Source organism: Nerophis ophidion, linkage group LG03 (genome assembly GCF_033978795.1).
Source record: "Nerophis ophidion isolate RoL-2023_Sa linkage group LG03, RoL_Noph_v1.0, whole genome shotgun sequence".
Classification (NCBI taxonomy): domain Eukaryota; kingdom Metazoa; phylum Chordata; class Actinopteri; order Syngnathiformes; family Syngnathidae; genus Nerophis; species Nerophis ophidion.
This window is the reverse complement of record NC_084613.1, coordinates 85,614,786-85,633,693: the sequence shown is the minus strand read 5'-3', so window position 1 is coordinate 85,633,693 and position 18,908 is coordinate 85,614,786. Positions and strand designations below refer to the sequence as shown.

General features: G+C 41.6%; 1 protein-coding gene across 1 annotated transcript in view; it reads right to left on the bottom strand.

The window, feature by feature from the left end:
• Positions 1–13,532, bottom strand: part of crip2 (cysteine-rich protein 2) — a 77,501-nt gene extending 63,969 nt beyond the window's left edge. The window contains exon 1 of the mRNA XM_061896255.1: positions 13,373–13,532. Coding sequence (XP_061752239.1) covers positions 13,373–13,415 — 43 coding nt within the window. The 5' untranslated portion in view covers positions 13,416–13,532. The remainder of the gene's footprint in view (positions 1–13,372) is intronic.
• Positions 13,533–18,908: the final 5,376 nt, after the last annotated feature.

The following is an 18,908-nucleotide window of genomic DNA, read 5'->3' as shown; positions in this document are numbered from 1 at the left end:
CTTGGCAAGAGTGGGACTCTTGCAGAGCTGTTGCCAACCTTCAGTGTTTACCGTATTTTTCGGATTGTAAGTCGCTCCAGAGTATACGTCGCACCGGTCAAAAATCCAATCAATCCAATCCCTCCATCCTTCCATCTTCCACTTATCCGAGGTCGGGTCGCGGGGGCAACAGCCTAAGCAGGGAAACCCAGACTTCCCTCTCCCCAGCCACTTCATCTAGCTCTTCCCGGGGGATCCCGAGGCGTTCCCAGGCCAGCCGGGAGACATAGTCTTCCCAACGTGTCCTGGGTCTTCCACGTGGCCTCCTACCGGTTGGACGTGCCCTAAACACCTCCCTAGGGAGGCGTTCGGGTGGCATCCTGACCAGATGCCCGAACCACCTCATTTGGCTCCTCTCCATGTGGAGGAGCAGCGGCTTTACTTTGAGTTCCTCCCGGATGGCAGAGCTTCTCACCATATCTCTGAGGGAGAGGAGGAAACTCATTTGGGCCGCTTGTACCCGTGATCTTATCCTTCCGGTCATGACCCAAAGCTCATGACCATAGGTGAGGATGGGAACGTAGATCGACCGGTAAATTGAGAGCTTTGCCTTCCGGCTCAGCTCCTTCTTCACCACAACGGAATCGGTACAACGTCCGCATTACTGAAGACGCCGCACCGATCCGCCTGTCGATCTCACGATCCACTCTTCCCTCACTCGTGAACAAGACTCCTAGGTACTTTGGGCAGGGTCTCCTCCCCAACCCGGAGATGGCACTCCACCCTTCTCCAGGCGAGAACCATGGACTCGGACTTGGAGGTGCTGATTCTCATTCCGGTCGCTTCACACTCGGCTGCAAACCGATTCAGTGAGAGCTGAAGATCCCGGTCAGATGAAGCCATCAGGACCACATCATCTGCAAAAAGCAGAGACCTAATCCTGCGGTCACCAAACCGGAACCCCTCAACGCCTTGACTGCGCCTAGAAATTCTGTCCATAAAAGTTATGAACAGAATCGGTGACAAAGGACAGCCTTGGCGGAGTCCAACCCTCACTGGAAACGAGTCCAACTTACTGCCGGCAATGCGGACCAAGGTCTGGCACTGATCATACAGGGAGTGGACCGCCACAATAAGACAGTCCGATACCCCATACTCTCTGAGCACTCCCCACAGGACTTCCCGAGGGACACGGTCCAATGCCTTCTCCAAGTCCACAAAGCACATGTAGACTGGTCGGGCAAACTCCCATGCACCCTCAAGAACCCTGCCCAGAGTATTCTTGAGTATTCTCAATCCAATCCACTTTATTTATATAGCACATTTAAACAACAATAACGTTTCCAAAGTCCTGCACAGCCATGTTCAAAACAATATTTAAAAAAAAAAACAATATTATGCTCCACCAATGACTGAATAAAAACAAAAAATAAATAAATATAAAAACCAATATACAAAATATGTATATATATATATATATATATATATATATAAAAGCAAATATGATTAATGCACCTGGGGATAGGTTGATTGGCAACACTAAATGGTCCCTAGTGTGTGAATGTGAGTGTGAATGTTGTCTGTCTATCTGTGTTGGCGACTTGTCCAGGGTGTACCCCGCCTTCCGCCCGATTGTAGCTGAGATAGGCGCCAGCGCCCCCCGCAACTCCGAAAGGCAATAAGTGGTAGAAAATGGATGGATGGATGATTAAAAACTATTTTAAAAGGGTTGGTAGAGTGGCCGTGCCAGCAACTTGAGAGTTGCAGGTTCGATTCCCGCTTGTGCCATCCTAGTTACTGCTGTTGTGTCCTTGGGCAAGACACTTTACCCACCTGCTCCCAGTGCCACCCACACTGGTTTAAATGTAACTTATATATTGGGTGTCACTATGTAAAGCGCTTTGAGTCACTTGAGAAAAGCGCTATATAAATATAATTCACAATTCACTTCACTAAAACATCCATCCATCCATCCATTTTCTACCGCTTATTCCCTTTCGGGGTCGCGGGGGGCGCTGGCGCCTATCTCAGCTACAATCGGGCGGAAGGCGGGGTACACCCTGGACAAGTCGCCACCTCATCGCAGGGCCAACACCGATAGACAGACAACATTCACACTCACATTCACACACTAGGGCCAATTTAGTGTTGCCAATCAACCTATCAGTAAAATATAAATCAAAGTGTATAAAAAACACAGAGGACAACAGAGGACCACACAACTCACGTAGTGTTAAAAGCCAAAGAATAAAAGTGGGTCTTAAGACGAGACTTAAAAGAGTCCACTGTGGAAGCAGTTTGAACATGGAGGGGCAGAGTGTTCCAGAGCTTAGGGCCGACCACAGAGAACGCCCTGTCTCCCCTGGTCTTAAGTCTGGTCTTGGGCACCACGAGCTGGAGCTGGCTCTCGGACCTCAGAGCGTGCGCAGGAATGTAAATTTGGATGAGGTCCGAGATATATTGAGGTGCCAGTCCATGTAAAGATTTAAAAACAAACAGCAATCTTTAAAAATCAATTCTAAAATGAACAGGGAGCCAGTGCAAACTCTCAAGGATTGGGGTTCTATGTTGGCGTTTCCTGGCCCCTGTTAAAAGTCGTGCAACCGGGAGAGAGCTTTTTGGCTAATGCCAGCATAAAGTGCACTGCAGTAGTCCAGGCCACTTGAAATAAAAGCATGCACCACTTGTTCAAAAAGGTTAAAAGATAAAAACGGATTAACCTTTACTAAAAGACGAAGGTGATAAAAACACAATTTTAAAACGCCATTGACTTGTTTGTCTGGTTTAAAATGGCTGTCTATAGTGACGCCAAGGCTGGTGACTTTGGGACGTACATCATTTTGCAATGGTCCCAAGTCAGTGAGGGCCGGACCAAAAACTAAAATTTCCGTTTTTCCCTCATTCATTGTTAAAAAATTCTGGGCTAACCAAGCCTTGACGTCGCAAAGACAGTTAAGAAGTCCTTATTAGCGCGCCGCTTGATCCTCTTGAAATGGAAGGAAGCTGCCCCACCCACAGTTTCACACTGGGTAAAAGACGTTTTATATCATCTCAAACTAGAGAAAATTAGACTTGTGATGAGGGGTTCTGAAAGGAAGTTTTATCAGGTGTGGAAGTGTTTTCTGACCTTTTTTGACCAACCATCCACAAAGGTACAACAGTGATTTTTATTCTTTTAACAGTTTTCTGGTTGGTTTACATACTGAAGGTCTACGTACAGTATATTTGTTTTATGTCATTACTGTATAAGTGAAGTGAAGTGAAGTGAATTATATTTATATAGCGCTTTTCTCAAGTGACTCAAAGCGCTTTACATAGTGACACCCAATATCTAAGTTACATTTAAACCAGTGTGGGTGGCACTGGGAGCAGGTGGGTAAAGTGTCTTGCCCAAGGACACAACGGCAGTAACTAGGATGGGACAAGCGGGAATCGAACCTGCAACCCTCAAGTTGCTGACACGGCCACTCTACCAACTGAGCTATGCCAGTGACAGTCTAAGCAAGGTTTGGTTTTTTGTTTATTTTTTTGTTTTTTTTGTGTTCCTTTTTGGGGTGGATGTTTGTTTTTTCTCTTCTATGTATAAGTAGTGTTATTTCTATTTTAGCTTTACTTGATTTGATTTAATTTTTTTTTCTCTCTTTGAAAAAAAAAAGTGTATTGTTGTTTTTCTGTTCTGTTCATCTCTGTCTAAACATTAATAAATAAATCAAACACTAAAGACAGTTAAGAAGGGGTGTCAGGGGGCTGGGGCTTTTTGAAATCGGCATATAAATTTGGCAATCATCTGCATAAAAGTGATAAAACACTCCATGTTTCTTAAAAATATCTCCAAGAGGGAGGAGATAAAGAGCGAACAGGACGGGGCCTAAAATAGATCCCTGTGCATAATAATAATAATAATGCATAATAAAGAAGGAAAAAAACACATATATATAAGTCGCACTGGAGAATAAGTCGCATTTTGGGGCAAATTTATTGGATAAATCCAAACACCAAGAATAGACATTTGAAAGGCAATTTAAAATAAATAAAGAATAGTGAACAACAGGCTGAACAAGTGTAGGTTATATGAGGCATAAATAAGCAACTGCTATGTTAACCTAACATATTATGGTAAGAGTCATTCAAATAACTATAACATATAGAACATGCTATACCTTTACCAAACTATCTCTCACTCCTAATCCATAAATCCCATGAAATCTTCTTCCTCGATGTCGCTTCCAAACAACTCTGCCAACTCCAAAAGGTATGCGCCGCGGGCCACGCCCCCTCTACAGTTAGCTTCAGAATAACAATGTTATTGCACAGAATAAGAGACCTATTATACTCTAGAAATGTTGGTCTTACCTAAAAATGCACACGTTAAGTTGTGTTCAGTGTTAAAAAAAATATTATATGGCTCTTACGGAAATACATTTTAAAATATTTGGCTTTTTGGCTCTCTCAGCCAAAAAGGTTCCCGACCCCTGATCTAGCCTATTTCTATTCATGTGGCCATCAGTCAAATATTTTTAAAGACTACTCCAATTGTTTAGCCGACTATTGATATCTGTGTGTGGCGTTGCATTAATGTTTTACAAGCTTATCATCGTATTCCACAGAATAAGATGGACGGTGTCCCACTTTGAGTAATCAAAAAATTGTCAAAATTTCCAAACTTCCAGAGCTTAAATTCTCGTGGTAAATTTCCGGAAACTTACCACCCCTTTGTAACCCAAGTGTTTACCAAAACAACAAATTAAAAATGGCACCAATCACAGTCAAAGTAGAATAAATCAGCACGAAATAGGAGTCAAGTGTGCATTTTAGCTGCCTTTTAACGCAATAAAGCATCATCAGTTGGTTGGGTTTTGGCTTGCGTTGACCTTTTGGCTTTTACTAAAGTTTGTCTCTGTGAATCATTCACCCTGTTGGTCCTTTTCTTCCAAAAAGAAAGAACACAGGAATGCTGTAAACCTTAAAAGGGAACTGTGCCTATCATTGATTTAAAGACAAGAACACGTAGGTTTTTATTTTGTTTATGCATTCTAAGTCGTAAACTACGACAAGTACGAGGTGGCTGAGAATGCAGCTAATGGGAACGGTGTTAATTTTGACAGCAGTTTAGTCATAGTCTTTTGATGAACATGTGTTTGTTTTAGTCATATTTTAGTCATCTAAATTGAATAACTTTTAGTATAGTCAACTAAATCCCTCCACATTTTTTTCTCACAAAATATAAAGTATGAAGGCTAAGGTATCTTTGAAGTTGTCTTTATATCACTTTTACTAAGGTTGTGGCACTTATACTGTACAACGTAATAAATCATCACTGCATAACTTAGCAGAGGGGTCGGCAACCTAAAACGTTGAAAAAGCCATATTGGACCAAAAATAGAAAAAAAACAAATCTGTCTGAAGCCGCAAAAAATGAAAAGCCTTATTTAAAAGCCCACTGAAAGCCACTACTAGCGACCACGCAGTCTGATAGTTTATATATCAATGATGAAATATTAGCATTGCAACACATGCCAATACGGCTGCTTTAGTTTTCCCAGGGAGTTTCTTCTTGAAAACGTCGCGGAATGCTGACGTGTACGCGTGACGTCACGGACTGTTAGGAAATATTAGCGCTGCGCACACACACAGCTAAAAGTCGTCTGCCTTAACCGCATACTTACACAGTATTTTGGACATCGGTGTTGCTGAATTTTTTGCAATTTGTTCAATTAATAATGGAAAAGTCAAAGTAGAAAGATGGAGTTGGGAAGCTTTAGCCTTTAGCCACACAAACACACGGTGATTCCTTGTTTAAAATTCCCGGAGGTGAAGCTTTACTATGGATCAGACCGGTCCAGCGAACATGGATCCCGACCACTTGTCAACCGGCAGTTTTCGGTGAGAAAATTGTGGTAAAAAGTCGCCACTTAACGGAGATCGGCTGAGCTTGTGCCGTCCATACAGCTGCCGTCGACTTCCATCAGACACTGGCGTCAACACACCCGTGGACACACCCTTCCGACTATCAGGTACTATTAAACTCACTAAAACACTATCAACAAAATAGAAAGATAAATGATTTCCCAGAATTATCATAGTAAATGTGTCTAACAACATAGCAATCGCAATTTTTTTTTACTTGAATTGTATTTCTTTTTTTTTTCTAGTCCGTCGCTATCAATATCCTCAAACACGAATATTTCATCCTCGCTCAAATTAATTGGGAAATTGTCGTTTTCTCGGTCCGAATAGCTCTTTTTGTTGCAGGGCTTTTTTATTAGTGAACAAAAGTGGCGAACTTTATCGTCGATGTTCTCTACTAAATCCTTTCAGCAAAAATATGGCAATTTCGCGAAATGATCAAGTATGACACATAGAATGGACCTGCTATCCCCGTTTAAAAAGGAAAATCTCAGTTCAGTAGGACTTTAAGTGTTTTGATGTCTGCATTAGCTATAATAGCCTACTATAAAAAGGACTTTAAAAATCTTATATAAGTGTTATAATGAAGGCAACACATGACGTAAGTGTCTACATTAGCTATACTAGCGTACTATCAAAATTACTTTAAAAATCTTATATCAGTATTATACTGAAGGCAACACATGACGTAAGTGTCTGCATTAGCTATAATAGCCTACTATCAAAAGGACTTTAAAAATCTTATATAAGTGTTATACTGAAGGCAACATATGACGTAAGTGTCTACATTAACTATAATAGCCTACTATCAAAATGACTTTAAAAATCTTATATCAGTGTTATACGGAAGGCAACACATGACGTAAGTGTCTATATTAACTATAATAGCCTACTATCAAAATTACTTTAAAAATCTTATATAAGTGTTATACTGAAGGCAACACGTGACGTAAGTGTCTACATTAGCTATACTAGCGTACTATCAAAATGACTTTAAAAATCTTATATAAGTGTTATAATGAAGGCAACACATGATGTAAGTGTCTATATTAGCTATACTAGCGTACTATCAAAATGACTTTAAAAATCTTATATCAGTATTATACTGAAGGCAACACATGACGTAAGTGTCTGCATTAGCTATAATAGCCTACTATCACAAGGACTTTAAAAATCTTATATAAGTGTTATACTGAAGGCAACACATGACGTAAGTGTCTATAATAACTATACTAGCGTACTATCAAAATGACTTTAAAAATCTTATATCAGTATTATACTGAAGGCAACACATGACATAAGTGTCTGCATTAGCTATAATAGCCTACTATCAAAAGGACTTTAAAAATCTTGTATCAGTATTATACTGAAGGCAACATATGACGTAAGTGTCTATATTAACTATAATAGCCTACTATCAAAATGACTTTAAAAATCTTATATCAGTGTTATACGGAAGGCAACACATGACGTAAGTGTCTATATTAACTATAATAGCCTACTATCAAAATTACTTTAAAAATCTTATATAAGTGTTATACTGAAGGCAACACGTGACGTAAGTGTCTACATTAGCTATACTAGCGTACTATCAAAATGACTTTAAAAATCTTATATAAGTGTTATAATGAAGGCAACACATGATGTAAGTGTCTATATTAGCTATACTAGCGTACTATCAAAAGGACTTTAAAAATCTTATATAAGTGTTATACTGAAGGCAACATATGACGTAAGTGTCTACATTAACTATAATAGCCTACTATCAAAAGGACTTTAAAAATCTTATATAAGTGTTATACTGAACGCAAAACATAACGTAAGTGTCTATATTAGCTATAATAGCCTACTATCAAAATTACTTTAAAAATCTTATATAAGTGTTATACTGAACGCAAAACATAACGTAAGTGTCTATATTAGCTATAATAGCCTACTATCAAAATTACTTTAAAAATCTTATGTAAGTGTTATACTGAACGCAAAACATAACGTAAGTGTCTATATTAGCTATAATAGCCTACTATCAAAATGACTATGTGTCACAGGCTGAAACAAATCTTTGTTGACAGAAAAGTTGAAATTTAATATTTATTCTACACATTAAAAACCATTAGTAAATCAGAGGTTATTTAGAAAGTGAGATAACTCCTGGAAATGACTGGCTTTTAATGGCCAAAGTTATAGATGTGTGTGTCCAAGTTAAAGGAAATGGCAGGCTGTCTTATTTTAGTAGATTTATTACAATCTTTGGCAAGATAATGTTTGCTGTGGTCTGGAACAACATGGCACACAAACAACTCTCTGAAATGCAGCCAATATTACATACAGATAATGTGGCATGAGACATGCAAAACTAAATTATATACAAAAAGGATCAAATTAGAGGGTATTAAAAGAGCTCAAATATACCTAAAAACGAGGCATAATGATGTACATACAGCTAGCCTTAGTAGCATGTTAGCATCAATTAGCTTCCAGTCACGCACTGACCAAATATGCCTCATTAGCACTCCAACAAGTCAATGACATCAACAAAGCACACCTTTGTGCATTCACACAGCATACAACTTTTGGTGGACAAAATGAGACAAAGAAGGAGTGGAAGATTTTGCATGTAAACACTATGGGGAGTTCAAAAACCGCCAAAATTGAATAAACCTGAATATGGTGCATCACATTTTTTCAGATTAAATTCGGACTTTGTGCTTTTTTTTATTATGCAAACACACAAAATACGAACCTTATCCCAGTAAAAGTACTGTCTGGGTTCAGGTCACACCAAAAAAATGTTGGATTCAAATGACAAAACAGAAAGAAGTATTACGAAAAATGTCACAACTCCATCAAAATGTAAAAAGGAATACAATTTTTGGTCCATGTTGGAATCTTAAGTACTGATACAAATACGAAAAACTTGAACTTGATACGAATAAAACTGTTCCCTCTGTTCAGCTCACAAAAAATGTATAGTAATAACTTGAGGAAAGCCATAAAGGTAAAAAAAACAACTGCTTATTGTGTTACTAGTGTTTTAGTGAGATTTTACGGTACCTGAAAGTCGGAAGGGTGTGGCCACGGGTGTGGTGACCGCCAGTGTCTCTGAGGGAAGCCACGTTTCTCGACTAGGCGAAGCGAAAGCAGCCGTTGGGGCTGGGCTGAGCTTTTTTACCCCCCCCCATCCACGGTGGAAGCATCCCACATTCGGGGGCCGCCGGTCGGAGGAGGCAAGAGTCCGCATCTTCCTCTTTGACAGGTGCATGAGGAACGACGCAAGCTATCCGCTCATGTTTACGTTAAGAGCCGACTTATTACCACAATTTTCTCACCGAAACCTGCCGTTTGACATGTGGTCGGGAACCATGTTCGCCTGACCGCTCTGTCCCATAGTAAAGCTTCACCGTCATCTTTCGGGAATGTAAACAAGGAAATACCGGCTGTGTTTGTGTCACTAAAAGCAGCCGCAATACACCGCTTCCCACCTACATCTTTCTTCTTTGACGTCTCCATTATTAATTGAACAAATTGCAAAAGATTCCGCAACACAGTTGTCCAGAATACTGTGTAATTATGTGATTGAAGCATACGACTTATAGCTGGGATCGGGGCTGGAACAACATGTCCGCTACAATCCGTGATATCACGCGCACGCGTCATCATAATGCAGCGTTTTCAATCGGGTACTTCGCGCGAAACTTAAAATTGCAATTTAGTAAACTAAAAAGGCCGTATTGGCATGTGTTGCAATGTTAAGATTTCATCTGTGACATAAACTATCGCTTGACCGCTCTGTTCCATAGTAAAGCTTTACCGTCATTTTTCGGGAATGTAAACAAGGAAACACCGCTTCCCACCTACATCTTTCTTCTTTGACGTCTCCATTATTAATTGAACAAATTGCAAAAGATTCCGCAGCACAGATGTCCAGAATACTGTGTAAGTATGCGATTGAAGCAGACGACCCGTAGCTGGGATCGTGGCTGGAACAAAATGTCGGCTACAATCCGTGACGTCACGCACACGCGTCATCATACCGCAGCGTTTTCAATCGGGTACTTCGCGCTTTATTTAAAATTGCAATTTAGTCAACTAAAAAGGCCATATTGGCATGTGTTGCAATGTCAAGATTTCATCAGTAACATATAAACTATCGCTTGACCGCTCTGTTCCATTAGTAAAGCTTCACCGTCATCTTTCGGGAATGTAAACAAGGAAACACCGGCTGTGTTTGTGTTGCTAAAGGCAGCCGGAATACACCGCTTCCCACCTACATCTTTCTTCTTTGACGTCTCCATTACTAATTGAACAAATTGCAAAAGATTCAGCAACACAGATGTCCAGAATACTGTGTAATTATGCGATTGAAGCAGACGATTTATAGCTGGGATCGGGGCTGGAACAACATGTCGCTACAATCCGTGACGTCACGCGTCATCATACTGCGATGTTTTCAACAGGATACTTTGCGCGAAATTTAAAATTGCAATTTAGTAAACTAAACCAGCCGTATTGGCATGTGTTGCAATGTTAATATTTCATCATTGATATATAAACTATCAGACTGCGTGGTCGGTAGTAGTGGCCTAGTGGTTAGAGCATGAGTGTCAAACTGTGGCCCGCCGTTTAATTTCATTTGGCCCTTGAGGCAATATCAAATTAACATTAGAGCACCACATTCACCGCTAATACTCATACTTGCCAACCCTCCCGATTTTCCCAGGAGACTCCCGAAGTTTAGTCCCCTTCCCGAAAATCACTCTGGGTAACCATTCTCCCGATTTCCACCCGGACAACAATATTGGGAGCGTGCCTTTAGCGTACTCTACAACATGTCATCACGTCCTCTTTTCCTCCATATAAACAGCGTGCTGGCCAAGTCACATAATATATGCGGCTTTCACACACACATACTTGGCCAACAGCCATACAGGTCACACTGAGGGTGGCCGTGTAAACAACTTAAACATTGTTACAAATATCCGCCACACTGTGAACCCACACCAAACAAGAAAGACAAAACACATTTCGGGAGAACACCCGCACCCTAACACAACAGAACAAGTACCCAGAACCCCTTGCAGCACTAACTCTACCGGAACGCTATAATATACACCCCCCCGCAACCACCAAACCCCGCTCACCTCATTTTTATTTTATTTTCGAATTTGTTAGCCTGTGGAAAAAATTAATGTTGATATTTACCTCAGAAAGCTGCAAATACAAAAGAGTCATTAATTTTTTAAAATAAAATGTTATTTAATATACCACTGATGTTTTTTCGTTTGTTTTTTAAAAGTTGATTTTGCACTATTACGTTATATAAGCTCTGCCTGTTCCATGGGAGGAAGCCGGAGTACCCGGAGGGAACCCACGCAGTCGCGGGGAGAACATGCAAACACCACACAGACACCACTCAGGACCTTCGTATTGTGAGGCTGATGCACTAACCCCTGTCCCACCGTGCTGCCATATATAAGCCTTGCTTGTTCAATATTCGGCTTCACGGTGGCAGAGGGGTTAGTGCGTCTGGCTCACAATACGAAGGTCCTGCAGTCCTGGGTTCAAATCCAGGCTCGGGATCTTTCTGTGTGGAGTTTGCATGTTCTCCCCGTGACTGCGAGGGTTCCCTCCAGGTACTCCGGCTTCCTCCCACTTCCAAACACATACACCTGGGGATAGGCCACTGCCACCTCCAAAGACAAGCACCTGGGGATAGGCCCCTCCCACCTCCAAAGAGATGCACCTGGGGATAGGTTGATTGGCAACACTAAATGGTCCCTAGTGTGTGAATGTGAGTGTGAATGTTGTCTGTCTATCTGTGTTGGCCCTGCGATGAGGTGGCGACTTGTCCAGGGTGTACCCCGCCTTCCGCCCGATTGTAGCTGAGATAGGCGCCAGCTCCCCCCGCAACCCCAAAAGGGAATAAGCGGTAGGAAATGGATGGATGGATGTTCAATATTCATTGCAAAACTTGTTTGGGTCCCTATTAAACGCTTAATTTCTTCAACCTTGGCCCGCGGCTTTGTTCAGTTTTAAATTTTGGCCTACTCTGTATTTGAGTTTGACACCCCTGGGTTGGAGTGTCCGCCCTGAGATCGGTAGGTTGTGAGTTCAAACCCCGGCCGAGTCATACTAAAGACTAGGGATGCACCGAAATGAAAATTTGTGGCCGAAGCCGAAGCCGAATAAAATTTAAACGCTTGCCCGAAGGCCGAATACCGAATAATGAATGCAGTTTTTCACATTTTTTTTATATTGCATAAATAGCCTAGAATAAATATTTAGACATGTTTTTCAAATAAAGTCATTTTTTATTGAATATTGACATTTTTTTAATAATCCAGTAGCCTTTGCTTTTCAAAAAAAGCACAAAGTTTTTCATTTATATTAGGCCTTCAAACAAAACATGCATTCCAAAAAAAAAAATAAAGTGCATTAAAGTGGATAAACCCACAACAAATGAATTATTGTCCTTTTGGCAAAAGTCTGCTTAGCCACAGTAGATATGCTAATAATGTAAACAGAAGGCTCAAGTAAATCTCAATAAGTGTGTGCTTGTAACCTCATACACTTATACAGGTAGCCTACACAACAGGCTAATAATGTAAACAGAGGCCCCACTAAATCTCAATAAGTGTGTGCTTGTAACCTCATACACTTATACAGGTACACAACATATCCCAACGTCACCGCGTCAAAAAATTGCGTCACACGCCACTATTCGGCCTTGTTTTTAACTCATTCCACCGAAGGCCGAATGTGGCTTTTTTTGCCATATTCGGTTACCGATTAATCGGTGCATCCCTATTAAAGACTATAAAAAAATGGGACCCATTGCCTCCCTGCTTGGCACTCAGCATGAAGGGTTGGAATTGGGGGTTAAATCATCATAAATGATTCCCGGGCGTGGTCATCCCGGCTGCTCACTGCTCCCCTCACCTGCCAGGAGGTTATCAAGGGGATGGGTCAAATGCAGAGGACACATTTTACCACACCTAGTGTGGTAAAATGAATTGATTAACGTGGAATTGATTAACGTGGAATTGATTAACGTGGACCCCGACTTAAACAAGTTGAAAAACTTATTGGGGTGTTACCATTTAGTGGTCAATTGTACAGAATATGTACTGAACTGTGCAATCTACTAATAAAAGTATCAATCAATCAATGTGTGACAATGATTGCTACTTTAACTTTAACATTCAGTAGGCCTTTAAAAGACATGTTGCGGGCCACAAATGGCCCCTGGGCCGCACTTTGGTCACCCCCGTAGCTGATTAATTAATACATCCATCCATTTATTTTCCTACCTCCAGTCACTCAGTACAATGCCATTCAAACCTAGCAGATGTTGTTTAAGAGTTATTTGGCGTTTGTTCCAAGTAATAATATCACTACTAGCAGCATGTTTAGCTAACATCCCCATCATGTCACAATAGTCATTCATTTTCACAGCCGTGAATGAAACAAAGCCTCAATTACTCACCAAAGTAGACCGTCTTCTCACACTTGGGGCATTTCGAAGACATGTTCGCTGCAGTTTGACGGCGCTCAAAGAGTCTGTTTGCTGGGGTTTAGGAGCGACGAAGACGTGCACCTTGTGTCCTGTGTGCGCTGTGGCGAGCAATGTCCCGCGCATCTAGTCGCTCAACCACTGCTCATTTGCATAACCCCGCCCCCCTGCCATGCCCGCGCCCGCGATGCCTTCAGGTACATCGGGAAATATTACGACCGAGAGATAGGCAGTAATTTAGATCGGTGGTGCCCAACCTTTTTGTATCCGCGGACCGGTTAACGCTTAATAATTTGTCCCGCGGCCCGGCGGGGGTGGGGGGGATGGGGGTGGGGGGGTGGTGTCCTTTTTTTTTTTTTTTTCTTTGTCATGAAAAAGGGACGTTTTTTTTTTTTTTTCTTCTTTGTCATGAAAAAGGGACGTTTTTGTCATGAAAAAGGGAGGGTTTTGTGGTTGGTGCACTAATTGTAAGTGTATTTTGTGTTTTTTATGTTGATTTAATAAAAAATAAAAAATAAATATATTTATATATATATATGTATATATATATATATATATATATATATATATATATATATATATATATATATATATATATATATATATATATATATATATATATACATTTTATTTTTTTTTTAAATAAAAAAATCTTCTGCGGCCCGATTGGTACCGGGCCGCAGAAGATTTCCCCGGTGGTTGGGGACCAGCTCGGTTGGTAGAGTGGCCGTGCCAGCAACGTGAGGGTTGCAGGTTCGATCCCCGCTTCCACCATCCTAGTCACTGCCGTTGTGTCCTTGAGCAAGACACTTTACCCACCTGCTCCCAGTCCCCACCCACACTGTTTTAAATGTAACATAGATATTGGGTTTCACCATGTAAAGCGCTTTGAGTCACTAGAGAAAAGCGCTATATAAGTATAATTCACTTCACTTCACTCCCAGAGACACTGGCGGTCCCCGCAGCCCTCCGACATTCAGTTATGACTTTATAATCTCACTAAAACACTATTAACATAATAAGCAGATAAGGGAGTTTCCAGAATTATCTTAGTAAATGTGTCTAATAACATCTGAATCGCTCCCACTGCACTCGCCTTTATTTATTTATTTTTTTCCTAGTTCTTGACTCTAACTTTCCTCATCCACGAATCAACGACGCGGAATAATGACGCTTATGATGACGTGCGCTGGTGATGTTATTGGTTGGAGCGAACATTTTTAGCCCAGCACCACTCACGGCTAAAAGTCGTCTTATTTCATTGCATAATTATCCAGTATTTTGGACATCTGTGTTGCTGAATCTTTTGCAATTTGTTCAATTAATAATGGAGACGTCAAAGAAGAATGCTGTTGGTGGAAAGCGGTGGATTGCAGCTGCCTTTAGCAACCGAAACACAGCCGGTGTTTCTTTGTTTGTTGTGAAGCTTCAGCGAACATGTTTCACTACCACATGTCAACCAGCAAGTTTTTGGATGAGAAAATTGTGATACTAAGTCGTCTCTTACTTGTGCGGGGTTAGCGCCTTCCTGCAGCAGCTGTCATCTTGGTTCCTCAATTGGCTTCTCCCGGGGGCGGTATAGCTCGGTTGGTAGAGTGGCCTTGCCAGCAACGTGAGGGTTGCAGGTTCGATTCCAGCTTCCGCCATCCTAGTCACTGCCGTTGTGTCCTTGAGCAAGACACTTTACCCACCTGCTCCCAGTGCCCCCCACACTGGTTTAAATGTAACATAGATATTGGGTTTCACTATGTAAAGCGCTTTGAGTCACTAGAGAAAAGCGCTATATAAGTATAATTCACCTCACTTCACTCCCAGAGACACTGGCGGTCCCCGCAGCCCTCCGAGTTTCAGTTATGACTTTATAATCTCACTAAAACACTATTAACATAATAAGCAGATAAGGGAATTTCCAGAATTATCTTAGTAAATGTGTCTAATAACATCTGAATCGCTCCCACTGCACTCGCCTTTATTTATTTTTATTTTTTTTTCCTAGTGCTTCACTCTAACTTTCCTCATCCACAAATCAACGTCGCGGAATAGTGACGCTTATGATGACGTGCGCTGGTAACGTTATTGGTTGGAGCGAACATTTTTAGCCCAGCACCACTCACGGCTAAAAGTCGTCCTATTTCATTGCATAATTATCCAGTATTTTGGACATCTGTGTTGCTGAATCTTTTGCAATTTTTTCAATTGATAATGGAGACGTCAAAGAAGAATGCTGTTGGTGGAAAGCGGTAGATTGCAGCTGCCTTCAGCAACCGAAACACAGCCGGTGTTTCTTTGTTTGTTGTGAAGCTTCAGCGAACATGTTTCTCTACCACATGTCAACCAGCAAGTTTTTGGATGAGAAAATTGTGATATTAAGTCGTCTCTTACTTGTGCGGAGTTAGCGCCTTCCTGCAGCAGCTGTCAGCTTGGCTCCTCCATTGGCTTCTCTCGGGGGCGGTATAGCTCGGTTGGTGGAGTGGCCTTGCCAGCAACTTGAGGGTTGCAGGTTCGATCCCCGCTTCCGCCATCCTAGTCACTGCCGTTGTGTCCTTGGGCAAGACACTTTACCCACCTGCTCCCAGTGCCACCCACACTGGTTTAAATGTAACATAGATATTGGGTTTCACCATGTAAAGCGCTTTGAGTCACTAGAGAAAAGCGCTATATAAGTATAATTCACCTCACTTCACTCCCAGAGACACTGGCGGTCCCCGCAGCCCTCCGAGTTTCAGTTATGACTTTATAATCTCACTAAAACACTATTAACATAATAAGCAGATAAGGGAATTTCCAGAATTATCTTAGTAAATGTGTCTAATAACATCTGAATCGCTCCCACTGCACTCGCCTTTATTTATTTATTTTTTTCCTAGTTCTTGACTGTAACTTTCCTCATCCACGAATCAACGTCGCGGAATAATGACGCTTATGATGACGTGCGCTTGTGACGTTATTGGTTGTAGCGAACATTTTTAGCCCAGCACCACACACGGCTAAAAGTCGTCTTATGTCATTGCATAATCAACCAGTATTTTGGACATCTGTGTTGCTGAATCTTTTGCAATTTGTTCAATTAATAATGGAGACATCAAAGAAGAATGCTGTTGGTGGAAAGCGGTGGATTGCAGCTGCCTTTAGCAACCGAAACACAGCCGGCGTTTCTTTGTTTGTTGTGAAGCTTCAGCAAACATGTTTCTCTACCACATGTCAACCAGCAAGTTTTTGGATGAGAAAATTGTGATATTAAGTCGTCTCTTACTTGTGCGGGGTTAGCGCCTTCCTGCAGCAGCTGTCATCTTGGCTCCTCCATTGGCTTCTCCCGGAGGCGGTATATCTCAGTTGGTAGAGTGGCCTTGCCAGCAACGTGATGGTTGCAGGTTGGATTCCCGCTTCCGCCATCCTAGTCACTGCCGTTGTGTCCTTGGGCAAGAAACTTTACCCACCTGCTCCCAGTGCCCCCCACACTGGTTTAAATGTAACATAGATATTGGGTTTCACCATGTAAAGCGCTTTGAGTCACTAGAGAAAAGCGCTATATAAGTATAATTCACCTCACTTCACTCCCAGAGACACTGGCGGTCCCCGCAGCCCTCCGACTTTCAGTTATGACTTTATAATCTCACTAAAACACTATTAACATAATAAGCAGATAAGGGAATTTCCAGAATTATCTTAGTAAATGTGTCTAATTACATCTGAATCGCTCCCACTGCACTCGCCTTTATTTATTTTAATTTTTTTTTCCTAGTGCTTCACTCTAACTTTCCTCATACACAAATCAACGTCGCGGAATAGTGACGCTTATGATGACGTGCGCTGGTGACGTTATTAGTTGTAGCGAACATTTTTAGCCCAGCACCACACACGGCTAAAAGTCGTCTTATGTCATTGCATAATCAACCAGTATTTTGGACATCTGTGTTGCTGAATCTTTTGCAATTTGTTCAATTAATAATGGAGACGTCAAAGAAGAATGCTGTTGGTGGAAAGCGGTGGATTGCAGCTGCCTTTAGCAACCGAAACACAGCCGGTGTTTCTTTGTTTGTTGTGAAGCTTTAGCGAACATGTTTCACTACCACATGTCAACCAGCAAGATTTTGGATGACAAAATTGTGATATTAAGTCGTCTCTTACTTGTGCGGAGTTAGCGCCTTCCTGCAGCAACTGTCATCTTGGCTCCTCCATTGGCTTCTCCCGGGGGCGGTATAGCTCGGTTGGTAGAGTGGCCTTGCCAGCAACGTGAGGGTTGCAGGTTCGATTCCAGCTTCCGCCATCCTAGTCACTGCCGTTGTGTCCTTGAGCAAGACACTTCACCCACCTGCTCCCAGTGCCCCCCACGCTGGTTTAAATGTAACATAGATATTGGCTTTCACCATGTAAAGCGCTTTGAGTCACTAGAGTAAAGCGCTATATAAGTATAATTCACTTCACTTCCCTCCCAGAGACACTGGCGGTCACCGCAGCCCTCCGACTTTCAGTTATGACTTTATAATCTCACTAAAACACTATTAACAGAATAAGCAGATAAGGGATTTTTCAGAATTATCTTAGTAAATGGGTTGTACTTGTATAGCACTTTTCTACCTTCAAGGTACTCAAAGCGCTTTGACACTACTTCCACATTTACCCATTCACACACACATTCACACACTGATGGAGGGAGCTGCCATGCAAGGCGCCAACCAGCACCCATCAGGAGCAAGGGTGAAGTGTCTTGCTCAGGACACAACGGACGTGACGAGGTTGGTACTAGGTGGGATTTGAACCAGGGACCCTCGGGTTGCGCACGGCCACTCTCCCACTGCGCCACGCCATCCCTAGTAAATGTGTCTAATAACATCTGAATCGCTCCGACTGCACTCACCTTTTTTTTTCTTTTTTCTTTTTTCCTAGTGCTTCACTCTAACTTTCCTCATCCACAAATCTTTTATCCTCGCTCAAATTAATGGGGAAATCGTCGCTTTCTCGGTCTGAATCACTCCGCTGCTGGTGGCTGTGATTATAAACAATGTGAGGAAGTGAGGAGCTCCACAACCCGTGACATCACGCGCACACCGTCTGCTACTTCCGGTACAGGCAAGGCTTTTTTATTAGCGACCAAAAGTTGCAAACTTTATCGTGGATGTTCTCTACTAAATCCTTTCAGCAAAAATATGGCAATATCGTGAAATGATCAAGTATGACACATAGAATGGACCTGCTATCCCCGTTTAAATAAAAAAAACTCATTTCAGTAGGCTTTTAAACCATATTGTGTGTCAGTGATGTGCGGTGAACTATCAGGTGAGGCACAGATACTTTTGGAGGTTTTTTTTCTCATTTTTTAAAAAATTAATCAGCAGTTCAAAACCATTGCTGATTTAGGTTGCAAATTAGAAAAACAGGAAAACGAAGGGAGTAATTTGCTTTCATAAAAACATTATCACAATGATAATATAGTATGACAAATTGGTCCAAAAAGTATACGACAAAGTTGTTATTAAATACTTGTTGGTCCCATTTTCTTTTAACAAAA